Raw genomic sequence first — 21756 nt, 5'->3', positions numbered from 1 at the left:
CTTTGATTGCAGGCACCAACGATATATGGTTGGTCATAAAAGGACGCTTGAAATTGGAAAAACATTGTGAGGCATTTGAGTTGAGCCAACACTCTTTCAACCTGATCCTTACCTGATCCTTCTATTTCTATTTCCATTTCAATTTTTCATTAGTGGCCGTCCCTCACACTCCACAATTCCACATACGTCCAAGAATCTTCAACTAATTCAGCATAACCCTTCCCTTTTAAATACCTCATGCCACACTATCGCAATATGCAAAACATTTTGTGATTTACACACAAACACGCACTCCCCCTCTCTCTGTCTTCTCTGTCTGCATGCATTGAAAGCTATCCTATCCAAGCCATGTGCCAATTATCATCAACCTCTACTTTGGGTGAAAACAATGAGGGCCATCCAAATGAACCCACAGCTAAAATTCGGGAGCCTGAGCCTGACATGTTCACCCTTTTGATCCCCAAATCCCCAACATTCGAACAAGAACCCCAAAAACCACAAAAAAGCAATTTTTCTCTGGCCCTCAAGGAAGCCAAATGCATAGCCAACATAGCATTACCCATGGTGTTAACTGGCCTATTACTCTATTCCCGCTCCATCATTTCCATGCTGTTCCTTGGTCGTGTAGGTGAACTTGCTCTGGCTGGTGGATCTCTTGCAATTGGATTTGCCAACATCACAGGCTACTCCGTTCTATCGGGTCTTGCCATGGGGATGGAACCCATCTGTGGTCAAGCTTTTGGAGCCAAAAGATTCAAACTTCTGGGCCTCGCGATGCAGAGGACAGTGGTTCTGCTTCTCCTAACTTCAGTTTTCATTTCATTCTTGTGGCTCAACATGAAGAAAATATTGCTCCTTTGCGGTCAACAAGAAGATATTGCCAGCGAAGCTCAATCTTTCATACTTTTTTCTCTTCCCGATCTCGTAGCACAATCGCTTCTACACCCTCTTCGAATCTATCTTCGTAGCCAATCAGTAACCCTGCCTCTCACATACACTGCTTCTCTTTCTATTCTCCTTCACGTCCCCATCAATTACTTCCTTGTATCTGTGCTCAAGCTTGGAATCAAAGGCATCGCTTTAGGTGCTGTTTGGACAAATTTCAACCTTGTAGTTTCACTCATTATTTACATCTGGGTTTCTGGTATACATACAAAAACATGGCCTGGATTTTCACTCAATGGTTGCTTCAAGGGATGGAAAGCTCTTTTGAACTTAGCTATTCCAAGTTGCGTTTCGGTTTGTCTTGAATGGTGGTGGTATGAAATCATGATTTTACTCTGTGGGTTGTTGATTAATCCCCATGCAACCGTTGCTTCCATGGGTGTTCTAATTCAAACTACTGCATTGATATATATTTTCCCATCTTCCTTAAGCATCGGCGTTTCCACGCGTGTGGGAAATGAACTGGGTGCAGGGAATCCTAAAAAGGCAAAACTTGCGGCGCTAGTGGGACTATGTTTCAGTTACATTCTGGGATTCTCTGCCTTGTTCTTTGCGGTTTCGGTGAGACATGTGTGGGCTTCTATGTTCACACGTGATGCGCAAATCATTGCTTTGACGTCGACGGTGTTGCCTATTATTGGATTGTGTGAACTTGGAAATTGTCCTCAAACAACTGTATGCGGAGTTTTGAGGGGAACCGCCAGGCCCAAATTGGGAGCAAACATAAACTTGGGTTGCTTTTACCTCGTGGGAATGCCGGTTGCAGTGTGGTTGAGTTTCTTTGCAGGCTTTGATTTCAAAGGCTTGTGGCTCGGTCTTTTGGCGGCTCAAGGCTCTTGTATGGTCACCATGTTGTTCGTGTTGGCTCGCACCAACTGGGAAGGTCAAGTCCAAAGAGCCAAGGAACTTACTTCATCTGATCCTAGCGAAGAAGGAGAGCAAAATGTGGTAGTTGAGGAAGAAGAGCGTGATCAGAAATGCTCTGATTCAATTGTTTGATTGATGATATCGTGGTCACACGCGATCGATTCTTTTATATTTTACATCAAATATTTATGAGATAAATTGATTCTTTCTTGATCAGTTGATTGTACTAATTTTAATTGTACATTCAGTAAAAGATGCAGAAACGCATTCCATTTTTCGCTCTTTCTTTTCATCCGCACTTGTTTAAGAACAAAGGAATGCGTTTTGTCTGTTTTAATTGAAGGTTTTTTTTAAGGTATTTTTGAGGGGCATACGATAAAAAAAATTAAAAAAAATTTTTTTTTATTAAAAATTTAAGATTTACTATTATTAATATATTTAATTTTGTGATGTTTTTTTATTTTTAATAATAAAAATTATATATAAATTATGGTTTAGGCAAACTGTAAAATACCGTTTAATTAATTACATGGATAGGGCATATCTAAATCGTTGGATTCCCGACCTAACCACGGTTGTTACAGAAGAAAATATAAAAGTAATCATTCTAAGGTGATTGAGAATGTGCTGAAAAAAAAAACAAATGAAAAAAATAAAAGGCGTAAGACAGTGTTCGGAATGGTAATTATTGGGAAAAAAAACATGTTTGAATCCTGCCGTTGCGGATGAGAGATGGTGGGTGGCGAGTGGGATTGCGCGTTTTGAATAGTCGTGGACTTGGGTCGGTTGGTTGACGACGAAAATTGATAAGTCATAGTTTGATTACTCTAATGACCCCTTCAGGTGACTTTAAAAATAAATAAAGAGGATTCCAGTTGCACACCTAAAATTTGACGTGTTTTAAGATAGGGAATTTAGAATGTTCCAAGACTTAAGTAGCCTCTAGGATGTTTCTTGCTCAGCGAAGGAGACCATGATCTTTTTACGATTACGGTATAATTGTATAAACAATCAACTCTCTAGGTTCTAGCCGTTTCAATCGACAATTTCTTTCCTCAAATTCATTGTAGAAACACCTCTTTCAAGGGGTTCCGTTAAATAAAACAGCACTTAAATTTTACATGCTAGTCCATGCGGTGACTAATGCTAATTCTAAATACAACTTACAATATCTTTTACTAAGCCTAAACAACTTGTTAAGACAAAATTAAATACATTTTACATTTCTAAAATATTAAATGCAATCATTTTTATTTAGTATTTATTTAAAAAATATTAAGAAGATTAACGTTAAGGCTTTTGTTGGTGCGGCCTGTATTAATTTTGTTAAACTTGTATAATTAAGTAAAATAGTTATATAAACTCACATTTAAAAAGTTACAATTTTTAATAATAATAATAAAAGTCTACGTTTTATATGACTATATGACGTCGCTCAAATATTTTGTAAGTGAATCGAAAACGAAATCGTTTTTATTTATAAATGACTAGTAATTTTTATTTTCTGTAGATAAACGAATTAATCCTCCAACCCGCTTGTCAAAATAAAAAAAAAAAAAATATTACGGTCATTCATTGAGGTTGATAAACTAGCGCCACCATATATTAAAATAATTATATAATATACTTTACATCAAATATTAAAAACCATATATATATATATAATATTATGAGTTTTCGTTTTACATATATGTCACATTATTGATTATATGTTTTTTTTTCTCTTTTTATCATTATTTTTATGTCTGATAAAAAAAATTACATACCTCTGTATCACTTGTTACAAGTGTTTAATATTATCTCTAATTTTAAAAATTGTAATATTATTTAACTCAAATTACTTGAATTTGAGTTCAAATATATAAGTATTATAGTATTCTATTCAAATATATGCTAGAGTCGACCCTACATCCCGTTCAACTCTTTTCTCAATTCGCTAAATATATTTCTTTTCTTTTCACGTTCAATCCTCATTCAAGTCTCAAACTCTAATTTTAAATTCAATTTCTATTCAAGATCTTTAACTCTCTTTTTAAATGTTACTTAAAGTGTTCTGTTTCTTTTTTCATTGATGAACTCTTAAATTAATTTTTGCGAGTGTACGAGTTTAAATATTTTAATTTTTATTGTCATTTTTGTTAAAAGATTAAAATAAATTACGTTTAGTAAAATTGTTGACTAATACAAAGTTAAGAAATTTTAGTGACTAAACTATCTAAAATACATATAATAAATATCAAGGAATAATTTAGAGATTTATTTCTTATATTGTTTTTGTAAACATAACATAAAAACTAAAAAAATTAATAGTATTCTTTACATTAAAAAATATTATTATTATCTTTATTTATAATAGCTATGCAAAATATTAAAAGTTAGATAAAAATAAAAAATATATAATTAATGTTACTTTATATTTTTAAAAATATATAAATGAAAATAAAAAAAATCCTTTGAATTGAAAAAGGATAAAGAAAAGAGGAAGGATTACTATTTTCAGTCTTCACAAGTTTGGGTTTTGGCCGAGCGTCATTTAGCAGGTTCTTGCGAGTTCTAAGTATTGAAATTATTTTATTAAAATCAATTTTTGCATATTTATTTTCCATATTGAACTCATTTTTCACAGTTAGAATGATCGGGCAAATTAATTAATTTAGAATAGGATTGACAGAGAACTAAAAATGATATACAGCAGCGGAAAGAAAGCCGCCGGAAAATTCATTGGCTCTGAATTACTTACAACAACAAGACAGTGGTCCTCGCCGGCTTCTTTAACCTGCATATAATATATGAATATGATAGGGAATAACAATGTAATGGTGACAATACACTGAGATTTGAAGAAAACAAGAAAAGCTTAATTTAAAAGTTTCTCTCATTACTACAAGACAACGATAAGATAAGTACAACGTGATTTTTGTGGGCAAGTTGGGTGAATCATCAAATAAATTATTATTAAACAGATATACACCAAACCAATGAATGCAGATGGAATGCTGCATATTTAGAGGGACGGCTACTGCTACCATGTTTAATTAGTGTTTTTCTTTTTCTTCCGCTTTTTAATTTGCGTGTCCCATGTGTACATTAATTTTTTAAGTTATTTTAATAATTTTGATGATTAAATATAAGTCTTTATGTATAAAATTTTTATTAAATAAATATTTAATTAAGTAACTTATCCAAACATACCCATATAATATTAGTTTGTGAAAATATTACTAAAAAATTGTATGTTTACTTTTCCTTTTGTAGAATTTACCTCCTAAAATTGATTAACATGTCTTATGTCTTAGATATGAAGTCACTCACTACATTCTTTCCCAAGAGTGGTGTGAAAATTTTTAAAGTAGTTCGAAGAAGTTTTACAAGATGCAATCTTTCAAAAGGTGACAAATGTACTCTTAATTTTGGAGTAGAAGTGGAAAGGATAATTGAGGTGTCGGTTTGTTTATAAAATTTAATTTTCATTTTATTTTCAAACTTTTCATGTAATAATAAAAGAAAAGATTGACTTTTCCTTGTAGCTTTGTTAAACTATTCTTAATTTTTTTTTCTAATTTATGCTGAAAATAATCTCATGTTTTTGAACTGAACAGCTCAACTTTCCTGCTATAATATTAGTCAAAATATTTTTATTAAAATAATTAACATAGTATTTTTACGTTTAAATTTTTAAACTAGATTAACCATAAATAACGTGATTTTCACTTTAAAACAACCAATAATTTAAATTGACAAATTTTACTTTTTTATCAATACAATTTCTTTTCTAAATGTAACGCTATAAAATGTATATTTACACTTGCAAAAGTAATTTATTTAATATTTCAAATATAATTATTTCTTTTAATTTTACTATATATTAAAAAATCATTTTTAAATACATACATATTTTTTAATGCCATTGTTTTATTAATATTTTAAACATTATTATTATTTATTTAGTGCAATAAAAATTTAGATAAACGTAATTTATACATCTTTGATGCCGCCTTTTTGAGAAGGCAGGTGGTAACTAAACAAGTAAACATATATTTTCTGGCCGCCCAAGTCGAGCTTAGAATTGGTCTAACATTGTCCTCTTCATAATTTAATTGAAGTCAACCAGCTCAATGGTTAAACCATAGTATATTTAAGCTTGATGGTCATTTCACGTCCTCGTGTTGTTGAGGCTCTTTGACCTAGTATAATTTTAAAATAATTTTCAAAAATAATATAAATTAAATTTATAAAATAAGCAAAAGCAACCGAAAATTATTTGCAAAACATATAAAGCACTATCCATGCATATATGATATGTGTCATACACTGGTGTAAGACTCAAATTAAGAGGATATCACACAAAGAAAATATTGTATAACATCACAATTTTATATTATGTTTGATAAATATATCTTATGACTTTATTTAAGAGTTTGTAAGTAAATAAATTAATAAAATTACTTGCTAAATAAAAATAAAAATTAATTTGTAACTTTTTAAAATCTAACTTTTAAAAATTAACTATCGATTTTTTATTAATTGTTTATCCTGTATTTAATCTATCATACAATTAAAACTTTAAGTACATACACTAATATTTTTTCTCTTTACTTTCACGATAGTTTTTTTTTTTCTTCATCTATTTTCTTGTCTCTTTTATCTAAATATATTTTATATTAAAAATATATAACTTAAAATATTTAATATTCAAATATATATGAAGAGAATTTTTATTTTTCTATTAATTGATTAATTCATATAAATGAAATCTAATTTTAATATTATATAAATTTTTAAATCATTTAACATATATCAGTTAGTTGCACAACTAATTTGTCAAGAAATTTTAATTTTATAAAATACTTATATAACTGTAAGTCATTAACTACAAAATTAATTGCTTTCATCTAATTTCATAACAAAAAATTATAAGCTCATAATTTTCAACTCATTTTACCAAGACTTTAAAAAAATTAGGTAGTTTAAATTTAAATTTTAGCAATTTATACTTACTTTTGGCAATTTAAAACTATAGTTTATAATTTTGAAAAATAAATTTACACACTAGATAAAAATAATATTATTTTTTTTAGAAAAAAAACTTTTTGCACTAGAAAACAAAATTTTGAAAAAGAAAGTGACAAGTAAATTTATTTAATGTCTTACTTGTGACATTTTTATTGAGTATCATTTATGAGATTTTTTTATTGTAACTTCTAAGTTTTCAGGTAACTAATTGAGTTATGCACATATTTCACTAAAACAACCAGAATTAGGTTCAAACAGTTAAAATTTAGGTTCAAAGTGCCATAACTTATCTCATTGTACTTTGACAAAATTGTTAGAAGTTTTTTAAGTATTTTATAAGTATATCTATTCTTTTTATTTTTTTAATGATTTACTTTGCAATTAATTTTTTAAAATTATACCTTTTTGAGTAAAAAGAAAAAGCATGTTTTTAATATCATTAATTAATCCTCTTCTTTAAAATATTTTTTAACAAGTGATTAAAAGTATGTATTGATATATTAGATTATATAATATTTATAATTTTTAATGAAAATTATTAATTATATATTATTATTTTGTGTCCTTACACTCACTTTAAAAATGATTTTTTTATAAGTTCGTAACCTAATGCTCCATGCAGTGTCGAAATGCACACCACAAAATGTGCATTGCATGATATAATGATTGGATAATGTTTTATAAAAATAATGGGCATGGGAGTCCAAGTCAAGATGCATGTCTCATGTTTGTATTGCAGTGTATGATTAAATAATTAACTCGATGGATAAAGACCTCAAGGTTGGATCGGACTTACGATAAGATTTTTGACTCCTTTTAAATACACTACATTGATGTTCCATATTCCATTACCTGTTTCCATCAATGAAACCATCACATATTTGAATATTGAATAAGTGATAAAATAAATTGAATTTTTTTTTTTACTGCATTATTTGGATATTGCTAGTACAATAAGAAGAAAGAAAATTGGCTCCGTTCAGAGTTTCTTAAATTGGAGAGGAAAACTATATATCAAATTGTTGATTAAGATAATTAAAAAAGATTTAGGGCTTGTTTATTTTTTTTCTAATTTTTTTAAAAAATTAAAAAATAATAAAATTTGTTTAACCTAATTTCTAAAAATAATTTTTTATTTCTAATTTTTAAAACTTAAAAGCAAAAACAACTTTAAAGTGTTTTTGTTTTTATTTTTTTATTTCTTTTTTAAAAATAGCTAAAAATAGATAAAAGTTTCACTTTTTATTAATGATAATATCATAAATTAAGAAAAGAAAAGACAAATGTTAAGATTCTTGAAACTAAATATATGCTAACAATTTTATTTTTTATCTTGCATTTCTTCTTCATCTTTGTTAATTTTGATTTGGAGTTAGATTAATACTCACAAATAAGCACCAATATATTTAGAAAAATTTCAAGTTCTAATTATCTTTTCTTGTATTTTTTTTCTTTTTATATTTTATACTAAACTTTGTCTTTGAAGTGTTTAAAGATGGTGGGATAAAGGTAGTGTTGTGGTAGGTATTTGTATAATAATGAATTTTTCTTACTCATTTAATTAATTTGAATCTTGGATAAGAAAACAATACAAGTATAACAAATCTTTCTTTACTATGTTATGCTTGTTTTTTTTCTCATGGAAAATATAAATTCACGTTTGTAGTTTGTGTTTACCAATGCTTAACTAGAACGAAGGTATGTGTCACTTGCCTATTGAAAATGAATTACAAAGGTAGTGGGACATGAATTTTTTTTGAATTTTTCTAGGTTTTTTAAAAATCATCTTGATTGGTGGTTATTATGAAACAAATGATAATATTAGAACTCTAAAATGAATGTCTAGAAAGAGCTTATGGACTTGAGGGACTTAGGGGATTTTGAGATCTTACACATGTTAGGTACTTTTGGGTAGCTTACAATTTTACGATTTAGGCATCTCAAGTACCTTAACTTTAGGTATCTCAAGCTTTGACACTTCAAGGACCTTAGGTATTTTTGGAACTTGAGGCACCTAAAGCTTAGAAATCTCAAGAACATTAGGCAATTTAGAAAACCTTTGGCACTTTTAGGACTTATAAATCAAGTGACACTTTTAGAATTTAAAGACTTTTGGAAGAGGTGGCCATTCTAGTTTGGTAAATTGTGGCATTTCTGGCATTGACATTGTTGACTTGCTCCTGATATTATAGTTTGAATAAAAAAGGGTAAAATTATTGTTGACAAATTTTAGGATGTTAGATGTGGTGTATTTATAGATAAAATTACAGGAATTGGAGCTAATTGAAAATAGTTTTTACATGTGTTAATGTACTCTTTAGGTGTTAGATGTGGTGTATTTATAGATAAAATTATTCAAATGATGTGATGGTTTAAGCAAGTTATGTTAGTAGGATGGTATAAATCTTTTAAGTTCAACTTCCATAGCAAACTACAATGTTGATATCTTAGAGCAAAGCAATCCCTTTTATCAATGAAAGTCAATGTTGACAAAAGAAAAAATTAAACTCAAAAATTAGAATTAAATTACAAAAAATAAATCATTCCAGTACATGTTGACCAAGTCCATGTATCTATTTATAAATTTTTGTAAAACTTTTAATGCATACCAAAGCAAAAGCTTTAGAGCATGTTTGATATTCTTTTTAAAAACATTTTTTTATTTTTAAAAATAAAATATAGTACAAATTTTGTACAATATTTTATTTAAAAAAAATTATTTTTTTTAAAAATTAGACGTACTCTTATTCTCACATTTTAGCCTTTGCCTTTTTGTTGAAAATTTTGAATATTAAACTCACTTAAGGGCTTGACTTATCATAGATATTTTGCAATATCAATTTCTCTTCATAGTTTTTTTTTTTCATTTTCATTAAAAGGATCAACTATGCTTTTAATACACTGATTTTTTATTTTTCTTTTCAAATGATAAATAACTTGTCTAAACTAATTTTAAAAAATTAATATTTTTATTTACTTATTTTTAGAAATCAAGATTTTTTTAGGATGCCTAGATATTAATTATAAGTTCTTTATTATTGAAAGAAAATATATTACCCTATATCTTGAATTTATAGATAAATTTGGACTAAACTCATTTTAGTCAATAAAATTGTATGCATTAGACATTTTAGTTATTTAAATTTTAAAAATACTACATTAGTCTCTAACTTTTGTCTTTGACCATCATTTTAGTTCATCGTGTCACATAATAACAAAATGTTTAAGTGACATGTAAGATTAATTGTATAACAAAAATAATTTCTCTCTAAAGATAAGACTCTATTTCTCAAAAATTGGGACAGAGCTTTCTAAATTACTCACTTTATTTTTGAGTAGTTTCTAAGAGAACATGACCTTCATTAACCACCAACCTAATCTTACCTTAAAAAGCTAGGTTTATTTTGAGGATGTTATCTAGTTTGTTTTCCTACCAACAACTCTCCTTAATTTTTGATATTTTAGTCTTTAAAATGTTACACATCAAACATTTTAGAGTATGTTTGATTACTGTTTTAAAAACAATTTTCTGTTTTTAAAAATAAATTACCGTTCAAATTTGTATTAAAATTTATTTTTAAAAACATAAAATTGTTTTCAAAACAGTCATCAAACATACCCTTAGTCTTTAATTCTTAAATTTTTTCATATATTTATCTTTCTTCTTTTGTTAGAAACTATCATTGGGTCATCTTCTATGATCTTTGCTGATGACTTCGTCATCGTTCTCTGACACTTAAAACTTTGCCTATTTTTCATGTCAACCTTACTAGTTCTCTTCCAAGACACATCCATTCCAACATTACTCACATAAATTTTTCCAATAACAAATTCAAGGGAACAAAACTTATTTATATTACCATGCTTGATAAAATATTGAATCTCTTTTCCAATGAACTCAAATATGACATACTCTCTCCCAATGGGGACTTGATTCTATTCAAAAATCTCATTGACTTCGAATTCGTTTTTAGGGTTTGTTCCAAATTCTAGTTTTATCATACCTCATTTGATTCACCTGAATTTAAGTTTAAACCTACTCAATGGAAGTAGGTGATTGAGGAGATAAGTGATAAAATATTGAATCTCTTTTCCAATGAACTCAAATGTGACATACCCTCTTCTAACGGGGACTTGATTCTATCCAAAAATCTCTCATTGACTTTGAATTCGTTTTTATGGTTTGTTCCAAATTTTAGTTTTATCTTACCTTGTTTGATTCATCTGGATTTAAGTTTAAACCTACTCAATGGAAGTAGGTGATTAAGGAGATAAGTGATAAAATATTGAATCTCTTTTCCAATGAGCTCAAATGTGACATACTTCTTCCAATAGGGACTTGATTCTATCCAAAAATCTCTCATTAACTTTGAATTCGTTTTTAGGGTTTTTTCTAAATTCTAGTTTTATCATACCTCGTTTGATTCACTTGGATTTAAGTTTAAACCTACTCAATGGAAATAGGTGATTAAGGAGATAAGTGATTTTTTTTATTCCAAGCAATGAAGATTTTGTTGGCAGTTGCAGACAACACATTTTATGGAACTTGAGTTTGCGACGGTAACATTGGCAGAAGGCATTAACTCACTACAACTATCTAAGGCATGATCACCTAAGTTGCATTGGAGGATAAAATGGCCACATAAACAATGGCACTAAATTAGTTTCTTCCATCAGTGATTAAGAAGAGAGATCTCATATTTTTCTATATTTTGAGATGCTGTAAATTCACTTTTATCAACTATAATTTCTTCACATTAAACGATATTAGTATGATCAATTAAATTGAATATACGAGATAGTTTGTGTTTAAAAAAAATAAAGTGATAAAATTGTCTCTATAAATTCTATAGCAGGTCAATTGTCTATATATGGATATATTTTAGATCTATATACGCATTATAGTTCTTAATGACTGCTTGCACAAATAAGAAAAAAATGCCAAAATAGAAAAAGACGTTTCGTGGTTCTCAAAAATGTTGACAATGTGTCAATCGAGTATATTCGTTGTTTTTGTGGCTTACAACAAACGACCATTGCTAGATGATGTATATTTTTTAGGGCAAAGAAGTCCGTTTTTAGGATATTTTTTATATAGTATTTAAAAATAATATACGCTAAAATATAAGATTTTTGAAAAAAATTACAGAATTAAAAATTCAGATATAAAAATTTTAATGAAATAATTAAAAATTTTAAATTATTAAATATTAGCAATGACAATTTCTAAAAAAATATTAAAAAATAAAAAATATCGCTAGCTCGATTTGTGAAAAAATTTCATATTTATTATTTTTTTTAAAAAATCATACTTTGATATATTATTTTTCTCATATAAAAAAGGCCCATTTTTCTTGGTCTAACGATACTGTTTTAAAAGCGGCAAAATAGAAAGAAAAAAAAAAAAAAAAAAAAAAGCTCAAACAGACGATTGGATCTGCCATGTACATATGTTGGGTACTTAAGTTTGGTAAAATCATCCGCTACCATGTAGATTGTAAAAAATACTTTATCGTATGTATTTTGATAGTGAAAAATATATATTTTTTAAATTACATAATTTTATATCAAACAGAAATTTTTTTAAATAATTTATGTTTTGAGAGAATTTAATTTTTTTTTATTATACTGAATATTTTATATTTATTATTCATACAATTTCTCCCATGTTTGACTCTCACTTTAAATATCTTTTATTATTAATTTTTATTTTTTAAAATTTTAAAATCTTGAATTTAAACACAACTTTAAATATTGACAAGTTGAGGCTTAGAGTGTTGATAATTTTTGTTCATATAAAGTTAGAAATTACTGTTAGTACAATAGTTTTGAGTAAATATATAATATGTGTTAGATATTAAGCTCTTATCCTATGGAGAAAAGGTTCAAAATGAGTAAGTTCACTTTTTTTTACTTATAAGAGTATAGATAAGTCTTTAGGTTGTAAGAGAAAGAGAGAGAGAGAAGTCATGCTCTCATTCTTCACCCACTAGTACATAAATGACTTTCTACAATAGGAATCTATATCAGGTAACAAAAAATTGATGGAAAAACAAAAGTTGTGGCATTTTTTAAATTTTAACGAACCTTTCTATATTAGTTTGGTTAAAATCAATGTTAAATGTGTTTACTACATCGATTGTAATTGACAACCGATGTTAAATATTTTCTACATTGGTTGTTACCGACAACTGTTGTAGAAGAGTGTTTATAACTTCACTCTACCGCATGCGAATAATCACTTTTCACTTGTCCAATACATAGAGTACATTAGTTTTTGTTTCTTCCCTCTCTTACGCCAGGTATAGAAGCTTGTTTTTACAACTCAAACTTCTTTTTGTCATATAAAGTACGTAAATCACTCTCAGATTTAATTTTAATCTTCTCATAAGTTTCATGTTTAGGGTTTATTATTTTTCCCTCGTACAACCTTAGCGACAGCAACAATCTCATTTTTCTAAAGATTACTTCGAACTTTGTCATAGCTACCTTTGAAGTAAGTGACTTTACCTATTTGTATGATAGTTTATTGATTTGCTTTAATTATTGGATCCAATGCCATCCTTCGTTGCCGAATAAATATGGATTAATATTGTATTGTTCCTTTTATTTAACACAGAATAGTGTATTTTGAACTTTGCCATTGTATGTGTCAATTTTTGTAATCCTTACTGCATGCGCACACTACCTGTTTGAAATTTTTAGTGGAATAAGTGTAATAGGATTGGATAAAAAGAATATAGTTTAAATTAGGCATAGGACGCACATTAATTTTTAGCTGTACAACAACTTACAAGGGGCAGAATCTATCAAGGTTTTATGGTATGATTAGCAAGTAGCAACTTTAATTGTAAAGAAGAGCTAGTACCATGGTAGGCTGTGAGTGTCTTGAGGGATTAGACATGTTGTTATACCAAATCAGTGATGAATTAGTTTGCATAAGGTATGTTAAAGTGTTCTATGTATTAGATAAATCAAGAAGTTGACCTTTTAAGGTGCTTCAAGTAAGGAATTAAGCAACTATTAACCAGAAATATGTTTGACTAATATTGGAGATGTATCTTTTTTGTTGTCATTGATGGATAATTAGCAATTGTGGTTCTCTTTTCTCAGTTTAATATATTGTAATGATGTATATTTACCGGTTGGGGTTCATAACTTGATTTGTACCTTTGTTTAACCACCCTTCAATTGTTAACTCTTATGTAGCTATGGAATGAAGTAGAATAAATTGTAGACGTACAAATGAGGAGTATGAGAATGAGGTCGAACAATTTTTACAATTTGCGCCAAGAATAGTTTTTACAATCAAACATAGAATATTTGTTTGTTATAATTACAAAACTAATGCTTATTTGTTATTTGATTTTGTAGATATTTGCATATTCTGATCCAATCCTTGAAGAGGAAATTAAATATATCAGAATACATTGGGCACAATTTATGTTGGATATCAGTTCAATTTCTTCATAAACTTTCAATGATTGATTAAGATAATAAGTATTGATTTATATATGTACGTATTCATTATATATATATATATATATATATATATATTAAATTGTGGATGTTCTCAATCAGAAATAATGTGATATTTTTCTGTATTTCAAGTTGTGTAGAGATGCATTAATTAAAACGTATATTTAAAAATAAATGAATACATTTTACATCGGTTACTTTCCAAAGTAACCGATGTAGAATATATTTTTTCTACATCAGTTGTTAATTGATGTGGAACATCACCACTTACTACATTAGTTATATCTACATCAGCGTATTAACTAATGTAGAAAATTTTTTTTAATTGATGTTAAAAGTCATTTTTGTACTAGTGATCCTATAATGGGGGCTCAAGAGTCGAAGAGAGAGAGATTATTAAAGTGAGAGAGCAGTCACTTTTGTGAGAGAAAATTAAAGAAGTTTCAGTACATTTACGTTTTCAAAGTCATTCACCATTGGATCAGACTAATAATTTGACAATAATTTCACAATGTATGATTTTTCATTTCAAATGGTTGGATTATTGATTAACTGGTTGTTGATGAATCCATATTTTACTAGTATTTTACAATAGTTTTTAGTGCAATTAATAAAGAAAACATGCTAGAAATAGTAGAAAACCCTTAAAAAAATAATAAAATATTGCATGTCACTTTTAAACATAGTTATTTTAAAATTCATTGATTTTCTATGTAAAAAGTGACAATTCAAGTATGCTTTTGTAGGGAATTCTGAGCTAAGTTCATGAGGATTGGATGATCAAAGGAAAAATAGAAGAAAAGTAGCAAAAATTGGAGGAAAGAAGTTGATAATTGAAGAATAGCATCTGAGTGATCACTTTCGCTGGTGAAAGTGTTCACTCCAGATTGCATTGAGAAGAACTTCTGCATAATCACTTTTTCTGGAAAAAGTGAGCGTTCCAGAGAGTCCTCCAAGAAGAGTTGCTGCGCGTGTTCACTATTATCCACAAAAGTGAACACGCGCAAGAAGGTAGTCTCTACGTGTTCATTATTTCTAGCAGAAGTGAACACGTGCATGACATTAGTAAGGGAAGCTTCTGCGTGGCTACTATTTTCAACAAAAATGAACACTTTGAAGTACGCGTGGTTACTATCACCAGCAAAAGTGATCACGCCAGCAGAGCGAAAATTCTATAAAAGACAGTTAGCTCAGGAATTTAAAAAAAAAAGAAAAAGAAATTTTTGGTTCATTTTTCATTCTCTGTTTTGTTTTTGTTGTTGAGAGAGTCAGAGAGAGAGAGATTGAGGACAAACACCAAGCTTCATTTCTTGAGGGATCAGATTGGAGATTGGCTTGAAGATGTTTCTTCTTTGTTCATTCTCTTCTTCTCTTCTCTTCTCTTCTCTTTTTGTAATGTTTGCTTAAACTCTTTGTGGTTAGGAACTGTGAATCTGAAATAGAAATGTTGAATTGATTTTAGATCTGAACTTTGAGTTTTGGATTGGATTGAGTGATTGATTTTGCTGTTAAAGTAGTGATTGAATGAAAATTTGATCATGGGAATTAAATTTGTTTCTCAGATCTGAATTATTTGCCAAAGTTATTGGTTTCTTAGGGATAAGATATCTTAATCTTGCAATCATTTGGTTTCTCAAACTTAATGCAGCATTTGATTGGATTAGATCTAAGGGATTAGAGTGATTTGATTAGATGCTAGATTCATTGAGGCAAGGGATTGTCCTTTGATTAATATAACGTGAAACTGATTGTCATTCCATCTAAATGCTTGAAAGTTCAGAACTTTATTGATTCAATGTTGAAGTTTTGGTGAAACAATTTCCTAGCTACTCTTTCTACATCTGTTTACTATATACTTTTATGCTAACTGTTTTGTTTTACTTTCTAATTTCGTTTTTGATACATTCATACCAAATCCATCTGAAATTTGTAAAGCTCAACTAATTGTGATCTTGTGAAGTGGTAATTGAGAACTTTATTCCCTGAGGACGATACTTGGAACTCAATTTGATTCTAATATTTTTTATAACTTGCTACAACAACACTAGTACACTTGCTAGTCAGTTTATTTACAGTGCAACAACAGTTGTAAAAGTAACAGTTGTAAGCTTTGTTGTTGAGGTTGATTGTAAGCTCATTTTGCATACTTATTTATGACTCTCTTATACCCTTGTTTGATTATAGTTGAGTTATATCATTAAATTCAACGACTCATGATTCTTACATCTTATATTGAGAGTTTTTTATATTAAATAATTTTGGTGCCTACTTTTTATTTTATTATTTTTAATTACTATAATATTTGTTTTTATTTCCATAACTACTTTGGTTCTAGAAAATGGAAGTTCATCAAAGGTAACTTAATTGTGGCCAAAGGAGAGAAAATTTATAAACTTTATTAGACAAAAGTTTTGGTTGGTAAAGACTATGCAAAAGCCAATGATATGAAGACATTTTTATGGGACAGGAGGTTTAGTCACATCATGAAAAAGGGCTGAGTTGTTTAGCCAAAAGAGTAATATACTTTTAGGATTGAAGAATGCGGAATTAGAGAAGTGTTCTCACTGCATAACTGATAAATAAACCAAAGTATCATTTAAGAAGCATATTCTCTTAAGAAAGTCAGAGTTTTTTGAATTGGTGCCATTAAATGTTTGTGACCCATTGACGGTAATGTTAGTTTGTGGTGCAATTTACTTTGTTATATTTATTGATGATTGTTGCAAGAAGCTTTAGGTCTATGTTTTGAAGACAAAAAGACAATTTTTTGAGAATTTCAAATAACTTCAGGCTTTAGTTGAAGATAGTAAGGTAAAAAGGTTAAATGCATTTGAACTAACAATAGTGGTGAATATTGTGGACCTTTTGATATTTATCACAAACAGCAGGGTATCAAACATGAAAATACCTCTTCTAAAACTCCTTAGATAAATAGTTTAGCAGAAAGGATGAACAAAACTTTGATTAAGAGAGTTAGTTGTATGCATTTTGAAATAAGATTTTCTAAGCATTTTTGAGGTGAGACACTTCACACAATATTTAATAAGTCTGTATTTAGGCCTTCTTTTACAACCCATATATTCATGTTTGATATTTATTTTATTTGGGTCTTACACTGATTCATATGTTAATTGTGCAGTTTAGTATAAATAGGCCGCAAGTGAATTTTGAATGCATTTTAGGCCTAAATTGATGGAAGATTAGAGTTTTGCAGCAGTCAACTCGCTCAAACCCTTTCAACAAGCATAGAGTGCTTCAAGCCCATGCACGGTCGTGCATAAGGCCTTGCACAGCTGTCCTCATTTTGCTGGAAGCCCAATTATAAAGAGCTTTTAGGATTTTTGAACCTTATAAAAGAGAGAGAGCTTAGGCATCTAGTTTTAAACCGTTTTACATGTCTTTTACTTTTTGATACACCTCTTATCTCATCTCTCTTGCACATGATCTTTGGCATACTCTTGGTGGGACTTGAAGCTTTGAGTGACTGTACTTGAAGACCGAGAACTCATCTTATTCTAGTTTATTTTTCTCTATGGCTTTGTTTATAATTGTTTCAATTCTTTCCATTAGCATGAGTAATTAAGTCCATAGTTATGGCTTTGGGAACTATTGTTTATGATTTTATTGGATTTTGAAGTTTGAGTCTATATTTAGTTTCTATTCGTGATTAGCTTTTATCATATTGTGCATAATTAAATAATCCTAATTAATTATATCGATAAGCGACTATACCTCGATTAGTTAATGGATCTATAAGATAAAACAAGACAAAGGATTAGGTGGACCAAACTAATCTTTCTCTTCCAATTGTTATTAAATTAATAAGTTCATAGGTGCTTTATGCTTTTTTTAATTAATATCTTGCATGACCATTGAAGATGTTAGTTTAGAGAAAAGAATATTAATATTGCATTACTATTGGTAGTAATTGAAAAATAATCTTTATGGGAGGATAATTCAGGAATTTAATTTAAGAACCCTTTATTACTTCTTGACGGGTACACTTGCCCACGGAACAATAGTACATGTTATTAATTTTAGTATTGTAGTTGCTTTGAATACTAAGGTGCTAGAAAAAATTTAGTTTGACAAAAATATTAGCTATGATGATTTTCATTTCTTCAATTGTAAGACTTTTGTGTTTGTTCCAAAGGAAGAAATATCTAAGTTGGACAAGATTAGATAATGCATCTTCAATGGCTATGATTAGGATGAACATGGTTATATGTTGTATGATCCTATTGAGAAGAAACTTGCTAGAGGTTTTGATATAAAGTTCATGGAAAACCAAATCATTAAAGACATTGATAAAATGAAGAAGACTATACCTAAGAAAGATAGTAATCTGTATAATGTTGATCGAAATCAAATGCCTATATATGATTTGAATATTATTGAGAATAATGTCCATAATGTTAAACAACATGATTATGTTGATGATTAATAGCTTGAAGATGATTTAGATGTTCATGCTGAAAAGGAACATAAGATGTCACAAGATAAGAATCTAGGTTGTAACACCCTTATTTTGTTATTATTGTTGTATTTTTATGTTATTTGTTTGTGTATGTTGTTTGAAATTAAGAGAGTTTAATTGATGTAAATTGCAAGATATCTCGTTGTAGCTAATAGGACTGTCATAGTCAATCAAAATATGAAGAAATAAAATGTAGTACTAGATTAAGTCAACCTAAGTCGTGCTCTTAGAAGTCATTGATTGGTTGACTCAATATCAAACACATGGTGTGCATTATGTTCAAAAAAAGGAAGGTTTGATTGTGGTTTAAAATCTTTAATCATTCAAAATAGAAATTCAAAATTAGAAAAATCAATTAACAAATTAGAGTAATTCCTAGTTCATCTACAGTTGGTTCAATCATTAGTTAATCAAGAATTAAATCTTAATTCCCCACAGACTTGAATTAATCAAAACAAGTGTCAATTAACTCTGGGTTTCTCATGCAAGATTAAGCAAATTACATGAACTCCAATATCTGGTTCTTGGAATTAAGCAAACCTAGAACCTAATTGAAACAGTTTTTGTTCAAACCCAAACTCAGCTTTCAAGAAATCAGGGAAAATAAAATATGTGCAAGAGGAAACTTGTATTACAATTTATCCCAAACTTCAAGAATCATTGTGGAACTATACTATGAATTAATCCTCAAAATTTAGTCTTCTATAAAGGTGGAATCCAACATTACAAAGCAATCAATGTTCAAAAATCAGAAAAATAGAGTGAGAAAAGGAAAAGAAATGAGAACCTTAAGTTAAGCTCTTAGGAGGCACCCAGAACTCTTTCCCTAATCCTCTAAAAGTTCAAAAATAAAAAAGTATAAGAAATGGCAAAAAGGTCCCTCCTATTTTGATTGGGGATCTATTTATAGTAATTTTAACACTTTCTTGGCATTGTCACTATAAGTGGTGAAAGTGACCATGCAGAGAGCTTCCTGAAGTGCTTCAAGACTAGAACAATCACTTTGGACAATCAAAGCTATGAATGATGAAAGTAGCAACGCGCAGCCTTATTTAGCAAAATATGCCTGCGCATTATCACTATGTGATGAAAGTGAAAGTGCGCATCCTTGCTCTCTGAAGGGTGTTTCTGGAACGCTCACTATGGATGTTAGTAGTATCAACGCCCAACTACATTCTTCCTGACAGCACTCTAAAACACTCAGTATCAGCATAGATAATAATCACTTTCTGATAACAATTTAACATTAACTTTAAATGCTCATAACTTTCAAGCTTGAAATCCAAAATTCACAAATGATATATCAAATTAAAGCTCTATGAATCAACTATCTATTGAAATAAAAATCTCCTCAAAAGTTTGACCATAAAAAATAGATATTACGAAATTAATAAATAAAGGTTAGAATAGTCAAAGTAATGAAATTAAGGACATTTTCTAATAAAGCTCAATTAATGAAGTTTGGATTAAAATAGCTAAAATTAATCAATGAAGCACACTTAAAAGGCTATAGACTCAAAGAAAAAGCTTAAAACATGGGCTCAAAATATTGCTCATGAGTAGCGATAAAGTATCCAAAATCAAACTCTCTGAAACTCTCTTGTTGTAGCAAGAAGTATATAAGGATGACCCAACATCATTCTCGCTGTAATTAGGATTCTCGATATAGTGAGATATTCTTTCCCTGTAGCGAATATTCTCACTATAACTAGAATGACAAACAATAAGAGAAAAATGTTGTCTGATTTTTTCGCTACAATGAGAAAATGGCTCTCTGATCTTTCACTCTCTTATCTCAAAAAATCTCAGAAAGTCTGATTTTTTGAATCTGGACTTGAACATTCATTCTGATCAACTCAAAGTAAGTTTCTTGGACCTTAATTCTTTAATCTTTGTTTGTTTTCTTTATTTTCTATCTTCTCTGAAGTGCTCTCTCTTGTAGTATTTAGGAGGAACTCAGTTCTTTGAACAAGATCTTTCACAAATCCTTTTCCAAAACTCCTTCTCAAGGTAATAGGAACTTTATTTCGTCATTATAACATAGTGTATATTTTGTGCTCATAGGAATACTATTGTATGTTTATTTGTATGGAAATATGTATTTAAATGATAATATTTTGTAGTAAAAAGTTGATGATGCACAATTGGTTGATTTGGATGATTGTACTATATTTTTGTGGTACATATGATAAGGACTTAGTCTGGAAATGTTTGGATGAGCTTGATCTTTTAGTTGAATGATATTTGATTGTGGTGAAGGGTTAATATTATATTGTGTACTTAGTCTGTAAGTACTTTACTAACTACGATCTTTTAGTTGAATAATGATATGGATGTGAAAAGAAGTATAGAATAAATACAAAGTTATGAAAGGAATTAGTGTAAATAGTTATAGAGATACATTAAGGGTATAGAGTTCGAAGACAATGGAAAATATTGGAAAAACGTAAGGTAGTGAGCGACATTCGCATATAAGTACACACTTTTTCTTAGAGCAAATGTGTCACATGGCTTCACACTCATTGTCTGACTAGACTCCTGACTATACTTTTGTTAAGGAACCCGTTATTATATACGTTGTATCCATGTGTATGGGCTAACTAGCGACTATTTACCTATCTGTGTAAGATCTTATGATGTGCTGGAGGTATCAAATATCTATGATCACAATGCACAGAAAGTGCATAATTTAGAGAAAGAATTGTAGTGATTTTTGTGATTAAATGTGTATGCATTGTGGATATTGATGATGTATGTATTTCGGTATGTGCTATAACATGATTTTCCTTGGTTTGTGAATAAAGCTTATGCTATGATATTCAATAATGTAATTAAACTATGTTTAATAATAGAATAGATGCTCATCCTTACTAAACATTTCAGGGAACAAGGATTGGGAGCCTCAGAGACAAATTAGATTAGTAAATTATGTTGTGAGTTGTAGATTGAACTATCTATTTAGAGAGTATCAACGT

At 29.1% G+C, this 21756-nt stretch overlaps 1 protein-coding gene across 1 annotated transcript; it reads left to right on the top strand.

Moving 5' to 3' along the window:
* On the top strand, window positions 1-3345 carry LOC113869902 (protein DETOXIFICATION 49). Its single transcript, XM_027506421.1, has one exon. The coding sequence runs from the start codon at window positions 349-351 to the stop codon at window positions 1942-1944; it is 1596 nt and encodes a 531-aa protein (XP_027362222.1). The 5' UTR covers window positions 1-348; the 3' UTR covers window positions 1945-3345.
* Window positions 3346-21756: the final 18411 nt, after the last annotated feature.

This window comes from Abrus precatorius, unplaced genomic scaffold (genome assembly GCF_003935025.1).
Source record: "Abrus precatorius isolate BTA unplaced genomic scaffold, Abrus_2018 Scaffold6, whole genome shotgun sequence".
NCBI lineage: Eukaryota > Viridiplantae > Streptophyta > Magnoliopsida > Fabales > Fabaceae > Abrus > Abrus precatorius.
The sequence above is the reverse complement of the archived record's forward strand: the minus strand, read 5'-3'. Positions and strand labels throughout refer to the sequence as shown.

Excerpts from the sequence above, each read along its gene's own strand:
- LOC113869902 (XM_027506421.1), top strand. The coding sequence starts at position 349 with ATGTGCCAATTATCATCAACCTCTACTTTGGGTGAAAACAATGAGGGC.